Raw genomic sequence first — 22144 nt, forward strand, 5'->3', positions numbered from 1 at the left:
TAAGTAGAGCTCACTAACATGAGTTAGAATTTAAAGTGTAGTAATGTGTGTTTCATTAGAGCACAGGCAGTGCTCCCAGCACCTATTATACCTGTCCTATACATGTCATACTGCTGCTCTGCCAGTAACTGTTACTCAGGTATCTTACTGACAGTGTGACTGTTAGGATACTGAATGGGTCTTAATGGGCCAGAGGGCATTAATAATTAGCACAGATTGCATTTAAAGGGATTAAATGTGAAGTGACCTACAACGTGCCCCTCTCAGGTGTAGAAGCTCACTAAAGGATTACCGGCGCACATACACAAACGTGCCATCTGTGAAGAGCACAAATCAGGAAAGGGATTACAGTATCCCTCTGGAGGGCTCCATATGAGGACAGAAATGCTTAGAGATGCACACAGGAAAAAGCAAAACCCACAATTACAGGGAGTTTGCAGTAATCCTTAGTGTTTTAAAGGAAGCCCCATTAGAATACGGTGGCTTTTTACAGTAAATGTGCTAAATGCGTCCTCTGTGCTACCTTGAAATCCCAGTTGAATATATTCAGCATCTTCCTGGTTAAGATTTGCTTTTATGATAAAGCCTCTCATCAAACTAGATAATTCATATGTCATATTTCATTACCAGTGCTGTCTTGCTGCTTTCATACTTTTTTCTCCCCCTGGCAGTGCCTACACAGAGCCTTTCCCAATGAACCCCGTCTCTGCTGGGCTGTCAGCGGATGAGGACCACGGGCGTACCTCTGAGGAGGAAGAGGGGGCAGTAGAGCAGGGTTATGAACGACAGGTGAGTGGTGGTGGGATGTGAAAACGAGTGAAAGCGAGAGAGAAAGTGGTTTATTTAGCCCCATGACCTGCTAATTGGTTTAGTAGCTCTAGATGAAAAGCTGAAGTCCTGCTTTATTTTGTTGACAGTGCTAGATTTGAATTATCAGACCTTTGACAAAAGTAAAAACGAAAAATGAGGGGTAAACAATTTCTGTATAGTAGAAAACAGACATTTTACAGTAGCTCAAAGATGGACCCCACCCATCCTGCTGCTATCACAATTGCATCAGCCCCCTGCTCTCGTTATGTGACATTCATTTCCTTGTTCTCCCTTTCTTCAAAGAAAAGCCACAATAAATGAGAAGAGAATGCAACGAGGAAAAAAGTGAGGTTTTAGTTGTTGGCCCCAGGAACAGATTCATTTAATTGCATTTTGTTTTGGTTTTATTTCAAGGAAATGAGGATCGTGTGACTTTAATGCAGTATTTGTGAAATGCAGCACATAGGAACAAAAATAAGGCCGACAAGCACAGGAGCTGTACCGGTAAATCCCTAAAAGGCTCCGGTGTTATGCTTTGGCTCGGATGTTTTGTAGCCCTTTGATTAGCTTCTAAATCAATGGGCAGCACTGTTGTCACACACACACACACACACACACACACACACACACACACACACACACACACACACACACACACACACAGGCTCTCATACATAATGCATCTCAATTTAAAAGTTACGTATTTTCAGGAAACCTTCACGTCTGCGCTGCAGCGTAATGAAATAATCAGTCTTATTTTGACAGCAAGAATCTACAAAAAAGTGGATCTGAGTTTTTGTCGGGCTCCTCGTCTGCCGCGTGGCTTGGCTGCGCATTAGCGTTCGAGAGCAGTAAGTGTCCACAGAGAGCCTTTAAACATGCACCGTGTTCATTCGTCTCCCGCCGTTCTCCCTCCCTGTCACGCAGATTGATGGCCGATCCCGAGCGTTCTACATCGCCAAAGAGCTCGTCGACTCAGAGAGACTGTGAGTTGCCCGCACTTGTGGATTCCTCCAATTTGAGCCACATCTCTTCCACGTCATCACAAGCATCGTCCTCTATCGACATCTAATTTATTTTTTAATACAATATTGTTATTTTTATGCCCCCGCTCCCCGTTTTGCTCTCCATTTCCATCCAACTGCATCCCCGCCTTCTTCTCCCTCGTTCATCAAGCTGCATGCAGAGTAACTGACAGCCAATTACACAAGTGTCTTTCACCAGTCTCGCTCCTGCCCTGCTGCCCACTTAACCATTCCACTGATGTAGTTTTTCCATCATGCATAATTTAAATAATTAAATGAGTCCCATGGAAAAAAAAGAACTTAGTTGTGTAGAAGGTTGTAAATTCCTCCCCACAGTTTAATTAGATCTAATGCTCCTCTTCTCTTCTTGTTTTCAGACACATCAGCGGCCTGAAGCACCTTCAGGAGGTAAGAGGACATTCACCAGCACACGCCACAAAAGTGTCACACAGGCTTAAAATCTCTCCTGCTTGAAGGCCTATTAAACTGTCTTGATAACATCATATCCTGTGTGTCTGCTCCCCAGTCTCTGTCTCCTTTTTCTCACTCCCTCACCCCCCTCCACCTTTGTATGGGTCCGTTCAGGTTTATCAGTGTTGTTGCAGCAAGATCTACTTCCTGGTTCTGACAAAGTTGACATGTAGTACTCTGGCGTGGTCAGTTGTAAGATGACGCAGCGTTCCTAATGATGCCGTCCTTGCGTCCTTACTCATCTGACACTGTGTGCGTGCACATCCCCACCCTCGAATGGCAATCTGCCACCCGAAGGTCACGAAAAAAAACAAAAAAACAAAGCAGGAGGGTCCTTTTTTATATTTTGCGCGCACCTCAAGTTCCTCGTGACCGTGTTGTGTCATCCAGTGGAGAATTTCCCTCTCATTAGAGGAACAAGTAAAGTTATTGTTGGACAGAGGATTTGAAAGTGAGCCGTGATGAGCCAGAGGGCGGCCACGCATCGCAGCCAACTGTTGTCACCTCTTCCCATCGTTTCTCACTCACTGCCTGTCATAACAAGAGCACATCCCCGCAGAGGTACAAACAAAGAAGGATATTTGACACCTAAAATGACCTTTAGTGACAACTTTTATTTAATTCACTTTTTTTTTTTAAAGAACTCGTGCAATAGAAGTGAAAACACGGTGTGGAGAAGTGGCTATTAAGGTGATGGTTGCCAGTACAAATCTGACAGGCAGAGTCATTGAAGCCGGGGAAGCCCATCAGTCAGCCTGTACCTTCTAACCTTGAATAAGGTCATAACCTGAATTTCTTATGTGTGGCCCTTCACCATGATTTATGAACGCCTGCCGTGAGTGCACCGTAGCAGCTTTGCGTAATGGCTAATTTGATGCCATTAAACAGCAACTAATATAAATATTATGCAATGGGCCCAACTCATTATCATATATCTGCAGTCTCATCATGATCTTCAGTCATACTAATTAGCAGGATGTGTGGCAAAGTGCAGGCAGAGACATATGCTGGACATCAGTGCATCAGCGATGAGACGTTTCAGCAAGTAATTAATGAACATTTTTCTTCTATGTAAATTATTATTATGTTACCAGAAATTGCCATTTAATAGACACCGAGTAACCTCGCATTCCTCCTCAGTGTCACCACACCACCTTTTCTGACACCTTTCAGAGGTGACATTGAGGCTTTTCAGGTTTTTAATCATGCATTTGCATAATGCATGGGGGTGTTGTTATTCTTCAGACTTCAGAAATGTGGTCTTTTGAGATATCAGTCACTGTTTTTATGCAGGCTGATCTCATAATTAGAATGAAACAGAGATATTCCAGCCGCGGAACGCTCCAGCGGCACAACATGTACAAACACACAGTCTGGGAAAAAAAACAAGGCGCAGCGTAAAGTGAGAGGCACATGAGCTATTGTTCCATTGTTTGATAAGGAATAACAAGAACACAAAGAATTTCCAGGACCGTGCCTCCACATAGGAAGGGAGGCTGTGCTCCTCTTCTATGACTTTCCCCCATAACTGCTTCAGCATATGAAGCCCGGGCTTATTATTATTATCATTATTTTTATATTTTTTTTCTCATTTATCACCTGCTGACCTCTGAACAGATTCTCTGTGCCGAATTATCACCAAGCATGACTGGCTGCTCAGCCGAGTGCTTAACGTGGTGCTTGTTGACCTGCTTTACGTGAGGAAAATTGAGAGAAGGTTGCAAGTTAATGGGCAACAAAACAAACAAAAAAAAAAGCTGGTTAAAGCTCATTCATCCATGGATCTGAGGGAGGGTGTCTGTGTTTGTGTGCGTGTAGAGGAATTTGACCTGAACCGTAAAAGCAGGTGTGAGAAGTGATGAATGTTAACTCGCACCAAGATCGATTGTGTGTGATGGACGGCGTGAAGCGAAGCGCCCGGTGTCACCACGTTATCAGACGGGTCTGTGGGACATCTCTGTTTGTTTTATGGCTGCGCTTTACCCAGAACAGGAATTGATGCACTTCTACCTCACAGACTCACCTCACCTTTATAGACAGTAGTTTCACACAAAGCTTTGCTTATGAAGGAAACTGATATTTTTTAACCAGTGTTGGCAGCTCCAAATGACTCACCTACTTATTCGCTGAGTAGATAAATTACCTCTGATCTTGGTTTTCCCTGCCATAACTCCTCATATTCATCCTTTTAGTCACTGACGCCGCAGCTATAACTACATATTGCACATTATTTATGTGAGCGAATGGATTTAAGGGACCCTAATTCACTGTATATTAGTGTACACTTAGAAATTAAAAGCTATGAACTATGTACAGAATAAGAGTGTATCATTAAGTAAGGTCATTACGCAACAGCACCTGGATCACAGCTCTTGTGCAAGCAAGGCCACTTTTCCTGAATGCCTGGACAAAGACCAAAGTAATGAGATGATACGAGGAGAGGGCAGCAGGAAGGATGTTAAGGAGGATCTGACCTTCCTTCCATTTTTCTCCTGGTTCCTCATTCCTCTGTACCTTTCATTTCTCCTGCCTATTCACACCCCTTCCCCCCAACCACCTACTTCCTTCTTCAAGCCTCTCGACAAATTCCTCCATTTCTGTTAAAATAGTCTGATGTCAGATGTCTATTCATATTAATGTACAGAATTCACCTGCTTGCTGCTACTACTGCACATTCATCCAATGTATATACTATATGTGTATATATATATATATATATAATGTTCTTCCTCTACCCCCCCCCCCCCCCCCCACACACACACACACACACACACACAATTTTTGCACATGTCGAGGAGCGTGTCAGGTTACATTTCACTGTGTGTTATACTTGTATAACTATGCATGTGACAAATAATGAACCTTGAACCTTGAACCTTTTTCCCCCTTTTGCTCCATACATTTGTCTTCTTAAATAAAAGAACAACAACTAAAAAACGCTCTTCTCACTAATCCTGTTTTCCCTCTCTTATGCAGGACTTTAGGTCAGCAGTGACTGAGGCGGTGGATGAGGAAGGAGAGCCAGTGCTGGAGGAGCAGAGGCTGGGGGAAATACTGGGAGTGCTGCCTGAGGTGTACACCCTGCACAGCAGCATCTTTACTGAGCTGGAAGAGCGTATTAGTCAATGGTAAGAAGAGAGAAACTGTAGAAACTTTTACAGTCGTGTTAATTTACTGTCCACTGAGACTCTAATAATCACTCTGAAACATTCAAACACCACTCAGGCCTCTGGCCTCTGGGCCTGCGGCTCGGTTCACTCTGGCACAGCTGGTGCCGGCAGAGCCGGCGGGCACGCCGGTGCAGCCCCCTCTAGCTTCTGCTCGGTGGCTACTGGGTGACGCCTCCTTGGGCTCTCGCACTCTGGGGCCTCTGGATGTCTGGGGCCTGGATCTCCTCCATGCCTGCTTCATGCCCTGGGGGACAGGGCTATGGCTCTCTACATCCTCTTGCAGACCATTACATGTGGAAACCATTTGAATACAAGCGCGCTGATCCACATAGGTGTGCACACGCGTGTTCACTGTTCGTAGACTTAAATTACACCTTTCTTGGCTGCTACTTCAAAGCACATTGTGCGCTGTCTGTCCTGCGTGCTGCACAACAACATTGAATATTTAGTATTTACTGCTGTTTACACTTAGCTAGATTAATGCGATGGTGTTGTGTTTAGTATGTTGCTTTGGGTTTTTTTTGCTTGTTTTCTATTCTTTTTCTCTCAACAGGTGATCCAGGAGATTCCCCCCCCCCTTTCTCACTGTCCCTCTCCCCTTCTGTTTTTCTTTTCCTTCCTCTTTCTTTCTCCCTTTCCTATCTCTCACTCATGTCTGTCCCGTCTGTAACAACTGAAAATAAAATAAAAGAAATAATAAAAACAAAGGTCGATCAAATGGACCAATACGGCAATGCCACGATGATCCATTTGGCAAAATAAATCCATTGGGTATCCTTGTTGGTCTTCAGACAACAATTCTGATGGCTAAAGAACCAAATGGGACAGGCAAAAAATAAAAAAAATTAAAAAAAACACCACTCTAAAAGGCCAGTTATAATCGTTTCATTACAGAGGGGTTCTTCCTCAACCAAAGGTAGCACCTGTTACCTGCTGCTAAGCATAGATCTATGCTCTTCTACGGTCTGCTGCATCCTGATTTCTGGAAAAAAAAACTGCATTAATTTCTTTAGCCAAGATGGAAAGAGCGATGATGGGCTCATGTTGATACACTAAATTTAAGCTGCAACTACAACGGATATATTAATTGCTCATTAAAGGTTCTCAAACATCCCGATGAGAAATGTGTGGCTTGAGTAACTGAAGCGTTGCTGGAATAAAGTTCATGTCGAGTTGGAGCTCAGCTGACAGACTTTGGATGTTTGTGTGGGACTCTTTCTTTAACAAGAAAATGACTTGGAGTGATTAAAGAGCATGCACTTAATCGCTGATTTTATCCACTGTGAAGGGAGGAGAGTCCAAAAGTTGCAGATGTGATCTTGTCACGTCGGGACAACTTCAGCGCGTTTGACACCTACATCTCCGAGTACGACCGCAGCATGTCTTTGCTCGAGGAGAGCTGCAGGAAAAACCCGGCTTTCGCCAAAATCGTCAAGACGTTTGAGGTAAGACACTGAACAGACTGACTAAAATGCATACACATAGTAAAGACAGCTCTTTGTCGTGCTTCCTGCCAACTTTCTCTTTCTGTTGCAATTTTTCCTTTGTTTTCTTGTTTCTGCAAGCTTGGGTTCAGAAAAATGATCCCATCCATCCATCCATTCGCTTCCGCTTATCCTTTTCAGGGTCGCGGGGGGGCTAGAGCCTATCCCAGCTGTCTTAGGGCGAGAAGCAGGGTACAACCTGGACAGGTCTCCAGTCTGTCGCAGGGCTAACACATAGACAACCATTCGCGCTCACATTTACACCTATGGGCAGTTTAGCGTTTTTCAATTAACCTATCCCCACTAAGTGCATGTCTATGGACTGTGGGAGGAAGCCGGAGCACCCAGGGAGAACCCACGCAAACACGGGGAGAACATACAAACTCCACACAGAAAACCCTGGCCTGATGGTGGAATTGAACTCACTGAACTTCTTGCTGTGAGGCAACAGTGCTAACCACCTTGTCACCGTGCTGCCTTCACTAAAAATGATCCAGTATTTTTTTTTAAAACATAAACAAAAGTAAAATCTCAGGTTTACTTTAAATATTCATGGAGGGAAAGTAAATCAGGGTGCAGAAATCAAACCTGGTGTTTCCCCTGGTGCTTACTTTACAGCTCTCTGCTTTTATTTTTGTCACCCAGCTTCCACAGGGAGACGCTGGCCTTTCTAAACCCCCTCTATCCCCTCTCTTTTTCATCTAACTGACCTTTCTGCTGCCATGCTCGCATATTCTATACCCACTCCACAGCAAATACTCACTGTTTTGCCAGCGTGTCTCTTCATCCAGGAGGTTGGATTTGGGTGAAGGGATCAGCAAAGGCTCAGTCTAATAGGATCTGTGGTCTAATTTCATCACTGTTTTCAAAAAATTGTACGCATGGTCCGCTTAATAATCCTTACTTTGTGCTCCTGCTGAATATGAACATGTACAGCTTGAGCGGGTAACAACCACGACTGACATATTTTGAGTAAGACGCAGTATATTAAGAAAGCATATAGATAAACCCACATACACAGCATTCAAATGATTGAGTCTTTATATAAGCCTCATCTGCCTCTGGTTTCATCAGAGTACAGATCATTAGAAAGCACTGCCTCATGTTACCTATTCAGCTCAGCTCCTCTGTAACCAAATGCATGCGTCACCAGCTCCATGCCGTGTGCTGATTCGCCATGAGTGCCTGACACAATGCTTCCGAGCATTTGTGGTTTGATAAGAAAAATGAATGGACAAGGCACCAACTGTCTTCGCTCATGAATATTCAACAGCAGCTGCCTCTTCCCAGAAAGAAAAACTTTGGCTCTGTCCGATCAAATATAAATAGGGGGGAGCGAAGTTGAGAAATGACTCGCAGCCACGGACAGTAAACACCGACCTTTCGTAATCTTGCGACATGTTTCCACACTTGGACAAGCTCGGCTCTAAATATCCTTGATCAAAGTCAATTACGTGCCTCAACATGAAGGGGCTATAAGCTCCTTTTCTCACATCGTAAACTGCTGCTTACCCGGAATATATGCCGTGAATGGCTTGATTGGTCTGAATGATTTATGTGGGGTTGGCCTTACATCTCCGAAAGTATCACCCGGAGTGGCAGTCGCTATTAAATTCTCCTGGGAGGATCGCTCCAGCTGTCACTGTATATTCAACCTGCATTTACTTTTCCCTTATTACATATAAGCATGTAACCTGGAGTCTGTCCTTCCCACAGTCCCACACCAGGGCATTATGTGTGGGTGATGAATGCTGTGCTGTACCAAAGGACTGCTTTGGGAGTTACATGGTGATTGTGACCCCACTGTAATCAGGAGGAAAGAGGGCTGAGGGAGAGCAAAGACAATCATACAGGCACACTGTACCTGCTCCTGCTCCTGAGAGATGCTGTGTTGTTGTTTAATACTGGTTGTGTGGCACATCTCAAGTCATTATACCTACAAAAAAGCACAAGCATTGACTTGGGTAATTGTACTCACAGCTTGCTGTTCTTTTTTCTGCATTTAAAAATAGTCAATCTTCATTAGATCTGGCTATTTTCAGTGCTTACCTCCCCTCAACACCTCCGTTTCCTTTTTTCCACTCTCCCGGCCAATTGCTTTTTTAATGCCACAAGCCAAAGTGCTGCAGCATAAGTGCTAGCAATTTCATTGTGGATGTGGTGATGACAGTGATAAAGTAGCCACAGACCCTGATCAGATCACTGCTCGACCCTTACAGGATTACAGTCTCCTCTGGACGGCCAGTGTTGCTCGTTTACCACGTGAGCCAACACAGCGTGGTGTGCTTGTGTGTTACCCATTACCTCTGTTACCAATTCATTTGTGTCCCTTCATGTGTGTGTCTGATTGTCTTTGCAGGGCGATTGTCATTCACAAATTGCATGGATGTCATTCAACTGCAAACACTTCAGAAATCTCCTTCCACAGCACTTCGGGTTGGATTAGTATTCATGCGGTAGCGTAGATGTGTGTAAACGCTGCGTGTTTCCTCCTGTGCCAGAAGCCTAGGGGGACAGTTGGAGGCTGTGCAGCAGGTGGACAGAGAGCGATAGGGGGAAGAGAGAGCGATGGAGTGAAATCCTTGTAAAGGCAGCTGGGCAATGAGGCAGACAGAAGCTAATTAGAGCCACAGCCTCCTTTACAACTCCCCAATTAGATCAGTTCTGTGTGCAGGCAGCAAATCAGCTGGCCGTGACAGAGTGTGAGAGGTGTGGGGCTTCTTTTTTTTATCTCTGCGTTTCTGTGGAGGTGTTTATTTGCCAGCACAATGCATCGCACATTCGCTCCTCTCTCCCCCTTCGTTTGGTCTCACCCAAACAAACTGCAGGCTAATTACCATCTCTCGAAAGCTACTTCCTCTTTACAAGTGTCAATTGGATGACAATTTACAAGCAACACTTGAGTGGAGCGGATGCTCTGAAAACAGAATGGAGAGCTAGTTATTATTGTTCTCAATGCATCATGCAGTGATCAGTGGGAGAGGAGGAAAGAAGGAAGACAGAAAAGTAAAGGCTGAAGCTGAGGGGTAAAAAAAACCAACCACACCTTCATACACGGAAACCTTAGGAGTAGGTGAGTGGACGTCACTAGAAGAGGCCTCAGCTTTCTGTTACTTTTTGACTCCTGCAATTCAGATAATGAAGACAAAGCGGTGTGTTTAAGTCATATCGCATCCCTCCCCTTTTAGAGCCCCAATCAGCGTTATCTCATCACCAACCACGGCCTGGGTGTACGTGGGAAGGGATCCATCATTTGCACACTGCACGCACGTGTGAATGCGTCTGAAATTGGATGATAGAGCTGGTGTTTGTGTCTGCGTGGGCTCCTGTGTGTGCACGAGTGTGTATGCGTTTGTGTGGTGTAAATAAGATGAAGATGCTGTTTCCCGCAGGGTGCTATCTGTGCCTCGCTAATGAAGGATGGGACTTCATTGGATTAGAAAAAAAACTCTGTGTGTGTGTGTGTGTGTGTGTGTGTGTGTGTACACAGACAGTACACAGACCCCCACTGCTTCTCCACCGCTTAGGGCATAAATACCTGTCAGAGACAATTAGATCCTGATTGATTTTCTAAAGCTCTCTCTGATTGTGCCACTTTTTGTCCCCTTTCACCTGCAAATGACTGCACCGAGCAGAAGAATGGGAGTCGCTTCAGGTTTTTATACACTGGTGGAAAAGATGTTTTAAGGTCATCCTGTCCCATAGGTTTCCTTTGGTCACTTGTGCCCTTGACTTGCAACACTGACTAATAGTGGTTAACCTTATTTGGGAGCCAGAGAAGCGGCTCTTTGTGTGTAGCTCAGGGGCACCGTTGCACTCTTATGTGGGTGAGATCTTTTGTGGGAGAAGGTATTTAATTTCACAATAATTTTGTTCTGCGGAAATAATATGTCTGCAGTGTACAATTCAACAAATGACCCCTAATAAAAACTTTTCCATGTAGACTAGTCATGGATGATCTTTTACAAGCCTCTAAAATTTCCAATATGTGTGTGTGTGTCTGTGCAGACAAGAAGCCCAGAAGAAGCAGAAGTCCCACTGAAACACCAGCTGCTGCAGGTTATAGTGAGAGTGCTTCAATACCGCATGCTACTCACAGGTAACACATAAACGCACATATGCACATATTTAATTGTAAGACAAAGTGTTATTTATGCTTAACATGAGCTGTTGTTTCCACTTGGAGCAATTATGTGGCAGCTTAACCAGCCAGGTTTGCTGACATCAGCTAACAGTAGCCACTCAGCATAGTATTGTGCATCCCAGGAGTTATACTGGGCTGGGGCTGTCTGGGGTCCACCACTCATTTTCAACAGTGTGTATTTTTGCAAAAGTTGGACTTAAAGATACAGTTTCATTTGTACCACTAGTTATGGCCAGACAACTGTAGATGCTTCACACCTGCAAATTCAGATTTAACCTTGTTTTACCTTGTCTTGTTTTCATATCTTCTCTCTGATTTCTCCAGATTACCTGAACAACCTCTCTCCTGATTCCAAAGAATATGAGGACACTCAGGGTAAATCTGCATGCTTTGTGCTGACACACGCGTGCACACTTGCACGCAGCTGTATCGGTGCCTGGCTGTTGTGTCAGAGCCAATGAGACGGTTCCAAGTTCCAACACTCTCTCTTTTTCTTTCTCTGTTTGTGTTGCAGCTGCCTTGGTGATTGTGTCCGAGGTAGCCGACCAGGCCAACGACAATCTGAAACAGGGGGTGAGTCTCTGAGTCAGGATACACCCCGCGAGTTTACATTCAGACTGTGTAGCCCCTGTTGAGTTTGACATATTCACAGCTCACCGTTGCAGTTGCTGCGTCTTTATTCTGCGTGGCAATGAAAGAACAATTTTCAAGCGTGACAAGATTAGACAGCTGAGGTTTTTCTCCCACGTGAATCCTTCTTCCAAACGACTTGCAGGAGTGAAGGGGAGCTCTGTTCCTCTTTTTTTGGCATTTAGCTTGTTGATTTACGCAAGAGGCAAGGAAAGATGATGTCATCAGAAAGTCCCAGGTGTTTATTACAAAGGGAGCAGTGTAAAGGGTGAATATGACCCCCCCACCCTCACACACACACACACACACACACACACACACACACACACACACACACACACACACACATTATCTCTTCATGGAGATAATTATAAGGGAGGGAATGGTTTGTGAATGAACTGGCAACCCCACCTCACTGCTGAGCTCCCATGTGGCTCTTTGGCTTACCTCCTGTGTTTATCACACTTTTTTTCTCATTTGTGCACAAGCCCTGACACACGCACATACACACAGAGACTGACAGACGGTGGTAGCACATCTCTCTTTGGGCATGAAAGGGAGGGAGTCGGAAAGGGATGTGATACTAAAAATGTGAGGGATGGCAGACACAGAGAAACAGGGATGGTTCAGTTCTTTGTCTTCTCTTCCATCAATCACTAGATAATCTCTCTCTCGCTAACTTCCTGCTTCTCTTCTTCTGCAGGAAAACTTGTTGCGTCTGGTCCACATTGAATACAGCGTGAAAGGGAAGAGGGACCTTCTGAAACCTGGAAGGGTGAGCATCGTGTAGTTCTGTCTGACAGCGTTACTGCTGCACTGTCAAAAACAAAGCAACACCAAAATCTGAATGCCAGATCTCTGAGGTCACTTTGAAAGCATAAAAAAGACTGGTCATGACCCCCCCACCCTTGTAAGGATTAGTTAACAACATTACATCAACCTAACATGCAAAGCTTTTATACTGTTTCTTTTGGCAGATGTTTGTCAAAGAGGGCACACTCATGAAGGTCTCCAGGAAAAGTAGGCAACCTCGGCACCTGTTTCTGGTAATGGCATTACATCGGACACTACTGGTGTTAAAGCTTAAAAGTATTTCACTATTTTGTTTCTTCAGTAGTTTGAAATGGTCTAATATTAGCTGTGATTAGCCTAGCTTATCTTTAAAAAAGGCTAATCATAGGAAAGATTAAAGGAAATGTGGTGGACAAACTGTGCAATGTAAACACTCGTAACATGGTGGAAGGTTGTTTCTCCCATCTCTTCTTTTTATGTATTAGCCTTATTAACCTTTGCTGAAAGACTGGTAAATATCTAATATCAGCCAATAGTTTTACCTCACCAATAAATCAGTTGGGTGCCAATCTTTGTTCAAAGTAGCGTATTTAATATTTATCCTGAGTGACTTAATCAAACATGTGGCTATAGCTTGACCTTTCTTTCAAGTGCTTTTTGCATTATTTCACACACGTTTACCAAAACAAAGCCTCGTGATTTCAGTATCTTTGGAAAGTGCCATCTCAGTTAGAGTTCAAAAGAAACTCGTGTGGTTTTAAGCAAGGTGTGGATGGACAGCACGAGGACAGAAAACACCTGCAGTGTTATTTAGGTAATGTTAAAATGAATGCTGGCGTGGTCTGCAGAAAATGTGGAGGAATGTTGGACAGGGTTGTGCCACAAGTTAGGTGAGGTTTTGGGGAAGGGTGGGGGGCACAAGGCCAAGGCTGTAAGACCTCGACTAAACACCACACCCATCTAGCCAAGGGCCTCCCTCTCCACTCTCCTCCTCCCCCCTCCTCCCCTCCCAGGACTTGTTTTCCAGGGCCCCACTTCCTTACAGGATGTTTGGTGTGGGTCACTAGATGCCGACTTCCTGTGTATTGGGAGGGGACTGACAGCGAAGTGAAGGCCAGACACCCTGTAGAATGCAGGGAGGAGGGGTGGTGGTGCTACACAAACACATAATGTGAAATAGAGAAGTCCCATCTATTGTTTCATGTGCAATCAGTGCTGTCTCATGTTATGAATTTCCATGGGCAGCATATTTGCCATAGAGTGTTCCAGGTAGCATGTAACATTTGAGACACTCAGGATTCATTTTGTTCTCTTCCATCAGTCTCTTGCTGTTTTTAAACTGATAAGCTCTAGCTTGAAAATGTTAGTGGTTGATACTTGTAGGCTATTAGGACTATAAAGCTATTTGCTCCCTTGAAGCCAACAGCTCCAGAGGTTCAGGTGTTATTAATGGGAAACTGAAATACAAACAGCGCCGATGAAAGCAATCAACCACCTCTGTGACAGAGAGAAGCAGCACCCATGTCACAAGCCAGGGCTCACAAAAGAAAGAAAAGCAGGCTGAGTGAGTGAGAGGAGGGATTAAGAGGGAGGATGGAGATCTAGAGAGATGTCAGAGGGAAAGAGTAAAAGGGGGAGGTAAAGGAGGTGATGCTTTTAGGGAAGGAGATGAAATGCCACTGTCGAAAAAAGTAAATGTCTTGGTTGCTCAAGTGGATATAATTTGCGTCTCGTGGGTCATGTCTGTGAAATCTGTTAACTTGGCGCTTGCTTGGATTTCTGTGGAATGAGTAAATGAGCAGTGCAGGGTGGAGCAGAAGAGCTGCGGCGGCTCGAGCACAGAGGTCGTAGGCAGGGCTCGGGCTTGGCTATCATGCAGTGTTTTGTCTCCAGCCAGTCGTCCAATGAAATGCGTTACTGCTGCTGTTAGTGTTGTTGTTGTGGTGAAGGAGGCCAGTTCCACCCAGCTCTGGTTCTCAGCGTAGCCTAAGAAGGCTGTGAAGGCGAGGGGAGGCCCGGAGTCCAGAGCAGGGTGGAGAATTCCTGGATGCTGCTTATAAGGCCCCAGCGGATGTTTAGAGCACACATAAGGTGTGACCGATGATGTCATTTCTTTTGTCTGTGTTGTGAGAACACAATAGACTCTTGGTGAATTCAGGGGATTCAAATACCTCAGGTTTGACAGGAAAATAAACATTTTCCTTACAGTAATGCCTAATTTTGTTGTGTGCATACATGGGAATTCTGTGCTGACAGGATGCACAGAGGTGAGTGTGCTGTGAAAACACAGCCTAGTACTTAACCAGCTCTACCCTCGGTGCTGTTTTGGGCAGCTGTGGTGCTTAAGTTCATATAACACTACCACCTTGTGTTAGCAGGTGATATTACATCCGAGGTAAATAATTTTCTCATCAGGAGAAGAAACTGTAAAAATCTACAACGAATCAAAAGTTTAGTCAACAAATAAATCAGTTAATAAAAAATACTATGAATTAATTTATTGTTTCTCTTTTTTTTGTTGTTTTTTTAATGTTGGCAGTTTCAGTAAATGTTGTGAGAATAAGCCATCATATCTCAAATAGTGAAATCTTTCTATACCTCTTATATTTTCTTTCCCTTTTCTCCTTCAGATGAACGACATAATGCTGTACACCTACCCTCAGCAGGATGGGAAATACAGGCTCAAGAACACACTGTCTCTGTCAGGGATGAAGGTACATGAACTTTTCCAAGTTTCATAAACACGTTTTGCTTTTTTGCTTTTTACTGCACTGTGATCTGGTCTTGTTTGTCACACACAGGTGAGCAAACCCACGCTGGGCAATGTGCTGAACTGTCTTAAGATTGAGGTGTCCGACATCACTATTACACTCTCTGCCAGGTGAGCCGCTGACATTCAGAACTCTGATGTGAACAATGGCTGTCGTTTCCAAAGAAATCTACACATTCAGTCAGGCACATCAGGGGCATCAGGTGTGTTGTATTTCTGTATTTCTCTTCAGTTCTGTTGGAGAAAGGGAGGACTGGTTCCACACGCTAAGTCGAGCCATAGCGGACCACGCGGCGGGACTCTGCACATTTGGCGGGCCCTGCAGTGAGGTAGGAAAAATAACTTCAGTGTAACACAATACGATTTGTCATAGAAGAGAACTTTCATCTGAGTCATTGTAAGAAAGGGTGCAGAATTAGCTAAGAGAAGGGTTTGATGATTCACTTTTTAAATAAATTACCATTTATAAGCCCTGTCTACTTATTATTGCTGGCAATAACTTGCAGTTCAACTCCTATGATATGTATTTGTCAGAAGATTCAATAAACTCTCTCAGCTTTGAAAACAAAAAGACTTTTCTGGCAATTATTTTGTGGTTCGGGCTTTACAGGGTTAAGAGTTGAATTCTGAAAAAGCGAGCTTTATTCGTGCTGTAACATCTCAACATTGCTGTCCAATCAGGCCCGTGAGAAATTGTGGATGGCGCTGGGCGAGGCTGCACCTGTCCTCGTGCCAGTTTCTCATGTGATGATGTGCATGAACTGCACCTCCGACTTCAGCCTCACTCTCAGACGACACCACTGCAATGCGTGTGGCAAGGTCAGACCCAAAGTTTGCTCTCACTCGAACGTGGTTGGCGTTTAGCTGTAAACTTGTTTGGGGATATTGGGGACATAATCTTACCATACTTTACCGTTACTTTGGAGATTTTCACTGTAGATGTATCACGATGTCACTGATGTGTCCGCACAGGTGGTGTGCCGGGCTTGTTCCAGAAACAGATATCCTCTGAAGTACCTCAAAGACAGACTGGCTAAAGTGTGCGATCACTGTTATGCCGAGCTCAGGAAAAGAGGTGAAGCTTAGCTTTCCTGGTGCCTGTTTCAAAACTCACTGTACAATGTAAACCTTATTATTTCCAGTTGTTTACCTCGATAAGGAAATGAGTTTGCATTTGCCTGCAGGTGGAAGTGTGTCAGCTGCCTGTGATAACTCCAGCCCTCGGACTCACCGGGCCAGTCGTCCCCTCTCCGCTGTCTTCCAGAGTCTGCAGCCGCCTAGTCTGTGGAAGTCCCGAAAGAGCATATCCCCTCTGACCCAGGTGAACTACTCGCTGCCTGTTATCTCTACCCTTTTTTCAAACCCTGATAACTATTTTATAAGCAAGAGAGTATTGCTTCTTATTACCAAAGTAACACAGACCACTGTGATATTTAGGCAAACCTTGTAAAAACATTCATATCCCACATACTCTTGTATTATTGGGGAAAGTAAAGATTATTCCCTGACCGGGAATCGAACCCGGGCCGCGGCGGTGAGAGCGCCGAATCCTAACCACTAGACCACCAGGGAGCTGTGTGAATGGAAGATGTCTGTGTGTACTGGCATCACTGGAATCTAGTCCAGCTGCTTCCTGCAGTGCACAGAAATTGCCACTAGGGTTCACACTACTTTGTACCCTTTCATTTGTCTTTACAGCTGCAACAAACAGCTGACTCATCATCCCTGTTATTAGAGTTTCTGAATGTCTAATAAATTACAATTATCTGCAGGTGTCACTTGGTGTGGAGGGCTCCACCATGAGTGGGAGTTTGCAGCGCAGGAAGAAGAGCAAAAGGAAGTGGAAGCGACTGTGGTTCCTCCTCAAAGACAAGGTGCTCTACACCTTCACAGCCAGTGAGGTGAGGGGGCACAGAGTCTCCCACACCAGCCCCAAACACATTCACACATTCTTATTGCCTTTATCCAGCTCTTCTCGAGTGCATGACAGCTATTTAACTACATATCCACTTCTTTAACTTTTTCAGCCTCATGAGCAGAACACTTATTGACTAATAAAGGGAATCTCTGTGCTCTCTCTCTCTCTCTCTCTCTGTTTCTTTTGTCTTTTGTTTTCCTCAAAGCACGAGCAACTTATTAAGTTGTTGTTGCTGCTGACGGCCAGATTGGCATTTTTAACTTGTGCCTGCTTCCTTCAGGATAAAGTGGCTTCAGAGAGTCTGCCTCTGCAGGGCTTCACCGTCAAGCTGACTGAGAGGCCAGAGGGAGAAGAAAGCAGTAACGTATTCCATTTGTACCACAAGAAAACACTCTACTACACCTTCAAAGCAGATGATCAAAACACTGCTCGCAGGTCAGTGCAAAAGCTTTTACAAGCACATTCATGGAGTGTCTTTTAAAAGCACATTCTCTGACTAGCAATCATAGCCAGACTACAGCAACAAGAGCTCTAAATCTTAATCACTGGACCACCAGGGAGCTGTAGCAAGGCATGTGTGGTATGTTAGACAGCAGGCAGTGAGCAGCTGATCTCCTGCAGTGCAGCATAATGTACTCTCCATGCATTCTCGCTTTCTCGTGTAAGATTGCTGCACTGACCGTTAACAAGTCTCCTGTCTTCTCTTAATGTTTGCACTCGTTTATCTGCATTTATGTCCTCTATTGCTGATCTGTTTTGGTAGAATGTGTGACTCAGTGAAGGCTGACAGCAAGCTTATTAATGCACTTTTTGTTTTAATAAATACGTGGCAGTTTGCAGCATCCCCATTTTACTGGCAAAGAGTGGAGGTGGCAGGCTGTGTTTGTTAAAGTGGATTCGTTTCTCTTCCAACTGACTTTGAGATTTACAAAAGGCATCAATTATTATAATGGGCCATGACAATTTATTTGAATTCACTTGTTACTTACTGTCAGCCCTGTTTTGTAGGTTGTCGGGTTTTTTTGCTTGTAAAAACAGTTCAAAAGAGTGCATATATATTTATTTTTGAAAAGTATTTGAGCAGGAGGTCTTCCAAGATTTAAACTGGATTCCTTTGAGGGGCTCCTGGGATGGGATGACATAAAAAGAAAAATAACTCCAAGGCACTTTCTTTTAAATATCAAATAAAATGGATTCATTCTCACGGCGCTCCGTGAAATCTGTTCTGACTCCCTAACGAAGATTTGCATCCTTTTTTTTTTTTCTGCTTAAAGTTAAATATAAGCGTGTCACAACAATAAAAGAGAGCCTTTTTAACATTTAAAGTTCAGACACAGACCGCAACCTGATTGAAATGCTCTGGTGGGACCTTAAGAGAGCTGTGCATATATGAATGCCAGTAAATCTCGATGAACTGAAGAAACTCTGTAAAGAAAAGTGGGCAAAATTCCTCCACAATGATGTGGAGAGGGATAAAGTCATACATGATTACTTCAAGTTTTTGCTGATAAAAATGGCACTAAAAGTACTACTAAACTACTAATCATGTTTTTTTAGTGTTTCACAGTAAAATAGTCTATTGAAATCAAAACAAGCTGATAAAGAGAATGAGCAGAAGGTGTACACGAGTGCAAATCATACAAACCTGTTAAATAAAAAAAGACAAAGAAGCCGCTGAGTTTTATGATCTAGTTTGTAAGATTTAATTTGTTGATTATATTCCACGAAAAACAAAGTGGTTAATATTCATATTAACAATTTAGTATCATAATTATGAGAAAACAGAAAAACACTGGGAAAAACACACCTTGACCTCTGATCTGTGACATAAGCTGACTTTCAAATCCAGTCAAAAAAAAGACAATGAGTTCGAAGGTCTAATGCTCCACTTCTTTGTGTTTCAGATGGGTCAATGCCATGGAGGAGGCCACTATTTTATAGCATCTGCTAAGTTAAATAAATGACGCATCCACTCCGTGACTGCAGCAAAGCTACCTGCTGCATGTGAACTCAGTCCATCAGTAAGGATTCGTCACATCAGGCCTTTTGTGGGATATTGAGTGACAATTCAAACACCTGGGAGATTTTTCCTCAAAGGAATTCTGCTGTATGGAGAAGAGCAGCAGAATCCTCGAGTCGGATTTCACAAGAGCCTTCAGGAGCAGCTCAGATACCTTAAATACGTCACCTGAGAGAAAAAATTTTATTTCGTCTGTTTTCACCTTTTTTTTTCAGATGTCTGCACTTTTTCCTTTTTTTTTTTTTTTGCTTTTCTGGTGTATTTTACCCGACTTTCCACTGGACTGTTAAACCACTCTTTGTCTTCTGCAGGAGACGTCCTTTCATATCAGTTTCGTTGCAGTTATGCATGGTAACTGCAAAGACATGAAAAATAACCTTTGCTTCAGGGTAGTATGCATATCTTGTAAAGGAGGAACGGAGAGATACTTGGTATTCTGAATATATATTGTGAAGTATACGCTGCAGATACTGAAGTGAGTTAGATGATTTATCTGTATAAAAATTGTGATTCACGATGTCCCCAATAAGGGTTCGTTTTAATCATCATAGTATGTGTACATTATTGTTCTTGTGGAGTTTTACACAGTTTTACTCTTGTGTTGAATCTGCAAAGTGAAGAAATGACCCTCGGCATGCCGTCCGCTCTAAAGCATTTGTCAAAGGATGAACAATTTTGAAGATACTTTGTATTTTTTAAAAGTCTTTTAGAAATTTTTCACACAGCTCTGAAGTGCCAGTTGCTTTCTTCCTGTTGAATGCAGTGCATTTTGCAAGTGATGATGAATGTGCCTCACTCTTTATGTTATCACAGTACTGTACGGAGGGACCTTGCTTTTTAATCTATTCTTACATATACTTTAACCTTATAGTATTTTTGAACAGGTCAGTTACTGTGCACTCACATAAGAACATGTTATTGTGCCATTTTTATGAGGGCCTTTTTTAATGCTGTATATATATGCTGCTAGATATAATCATACTTTGGCTGCTTTATTATACAAAAGCTTCTTAAAAATGCTGTCAAACTACCTTCATCCTCACAGTATTAGAGTGATCTCAGCCACTCGTGCCACAGGATTTCACTCATAATCAGATGCAGTTTCTCTTAAATAACCCATCCAATGGCATTATCTGTTCCTTTCAGAATGAAGATCCATCATCAGACAAGCAGCATGATATCAAAAGCACATGTTTGAGTACTGTTCAGCTTTTCTACCCGTTTCCTATAGCTCACACCTACAGTGTTACTATCGTTGTACCTCTATAGCATATACTGCATTGTAAATGTTTATGTATATAGATGCATATAAAAAAATAAACTACATTAAAAATGCTTACTTAGTGGGCGTTCGCTGTGCTGTGCTGCAGGCTTGTTTCTTTTTTGCATTATAATTCAGTATCAACAATAACGAGCGACTGTAAAATGATACCCACTGCAACAGCATAGTAACTTTTTGTATGTGTGTGTGGTTCTGGCTTTGCTGAGGTTAGTTACAAGCACAACAGCACTGGATGCTCAGAAATGGCTGTGCACTTCATCCTCTTCTCTCCGACAGAATTGTCTGTTGTATTATTAGGATTTATTCACGTCTTGTTGCTATGCATTGTGTGTTTTTTGTACTGATGTTCACGCTGTGCTTATCTCCTCCTGGTCATAAATACCGGGGTGATGGAGAAATGAGAACACAATGTACCTATCCTCCTCTATTGCCTGTGGTGCTGGAAAAATACAGCTTGGTTAAGTGACCCTTTAATCCAGAAGGGGGCAGCACTACATCGTGTCAAACTGGTTTAATATGAACTTTAGCCAGCCTAAATCCTGTTTGTGTGAGCATGAGGAAATAACTGGTGTTAAGTGAAAATAAGATTTAATAATCAATGAAAAAGTGGACTTACATGGTAATGTTAATGAAGTTGTCAGCCCACTGATATGGATGGAAATATTTTGCTTTTAATATAAGGTTTTAAAAGAGAAAGAAAGAAAGAAAGTGGATTCATTTTGTTGTTTTATTGTTTTATCGTGTATCAGTGTAAGCGTGTGCCAGAAACACAACACTGAATTTATAGTCGTAGCTTATTTGCAAAGGCCCGTGGTCTTTCAAATACATGAAACTCAACCACAAACACAGCAGAGGTAGTACAACACACAGTCTGCACAATACAGCTCACAACTGAACAACAGCAAAGTTGGCAAGTCACAAGAAAACCATTGAATAGAGAGCAGCAGATCATCCAGAATTGCATTACTCAGAGTTCCAGGTGTAAATGATCTCAGTTAAAATCCAGACAAAAAGCGATTTGCCGAAATGGGGATTTAGATAGAGCCCTTTATACTTCTCACTGGTTGCTCATCATGTTTCTGAGTACAGTCATCTTAAGGGTGACTAAGCACCTGAGGAGCCTGATCATGTGATAATTTGCATACCCTGCATCCTATTTAAAGCATTAAATTTTGGCTTCTGAGCTTAGCTGTGCAGTATGATTCTCAATGGCATAGATGAAGTTGTTTGAAACATTCCTTAGAGATTTTGCTCCATATTAACATCATAGCAACCACTAATGCAAATCTCCCATTTCACACCATCCCGAGGGTGCTCAGTGGACTGCGATGGTTACTGTGGAGACCACTTGAGTACAATGAGTTCGCTGTCATGTTAAAAAAAAAAAAAATAGTTGCAAATGATCTGACCTTTATGGCATAGTGTAATCCTGGTGGAAGCAGCCATCAGACAGTACACAGTACTTTATGACCACAGTGCACTGTGGTCTGTAACAATACTCAGGCGGGCTGTGGTGCTTAAATGATGCTCAGTTGGTATGAAGAGGCCCAAAGTGTTCCCCAACACCATTACACCACCATCAACAAGCTGAACTGTTGATACAAGTTGTTTACACCAAATTCTGACTC

General features: G+C 43.2%; 1 protein-coding gene across 2 annotated transcripts in view; it reads left to right on the top strand.

Moving 5' to 3' along the window:
• fgd5a (FYVE, RhoGEF and PH domain containing 5a) overlaps nt 1-20569 on the top strand; it is a 33670-nt gene extending 13101 nt beyond the window's left edge. The window contains exons 3-21 of one of the 2 annotated variants that reach the window (XM_082532668.1): nt 672-789; nt 1738-1796; nt 2213-2243; nt 5283-5434; nt 6765-6921; nt 10969-11059; nt 11429-11479; nt 11619-11677; nt 12438-12509; nt 12712-12780; nt 15157-15240; nt 15328-15407; nt 15529-15625; nt 15978-16115; nt 16269-16371; nt 16481-16617; nt 17069-17197; nt 17495-17649; nt 19119-20569. In XM_082532668.1, coding sequence (XP_082388794.1) covers nt 672-789; nt 1738-1796; nt 2213-2243; nt 5283-5434; nt 6765-6921; nt 10969-11059; nt 11429-11479; nt 11619-11677; nt 12438-12509; nt 12712-12780; nt 15157-15240; nt 15328-15407; nt 15529-15625; nt 15978-16115; nt 16269-16371; nt 16481-16617; nt 17069-17197; nt 17495-17649; nt 19119-19155 — 1819 coding nt within the window. In that variant the 3' untranslated portion in view covers nt 19156-20569. The remainder of the gene's footprint in view (nt 1-671; nt 790-1737; nt 1797-2212; nt 2244-5282; nt 5435-6764; nt 6922-10968; nt 11060-11428; nt 11480-11618; nt 11678-12437; nt 12510-12711; nt 12781-15156; nt 15241-15327; nt 15408-15528; nt 15626-15977; nt 16116-16268; nt 16372-16480; nt 16618-17068; nt 17198-17494; nt 17650-19118) is intronic. The other variant, XM_082532669.1, reaches the window with a different exon arrangement.
• Nucleotides 20570-22144: the final 1575 nt, after the last annotated feature.

This window comes from Aulonocara stuartgranti (assembly GCF_965226115.1).
Source record: "Aulonocara stuartgranti genome assembly, chromosome: 5".
NCBI classification, from domain to species: domain Eukaryota; kingdom Metazoa; phylum Chordata; class Actinopteri; order Cichliformes; family Cichlidae; genus Aulonocara; species Aulonocara stuartgranti.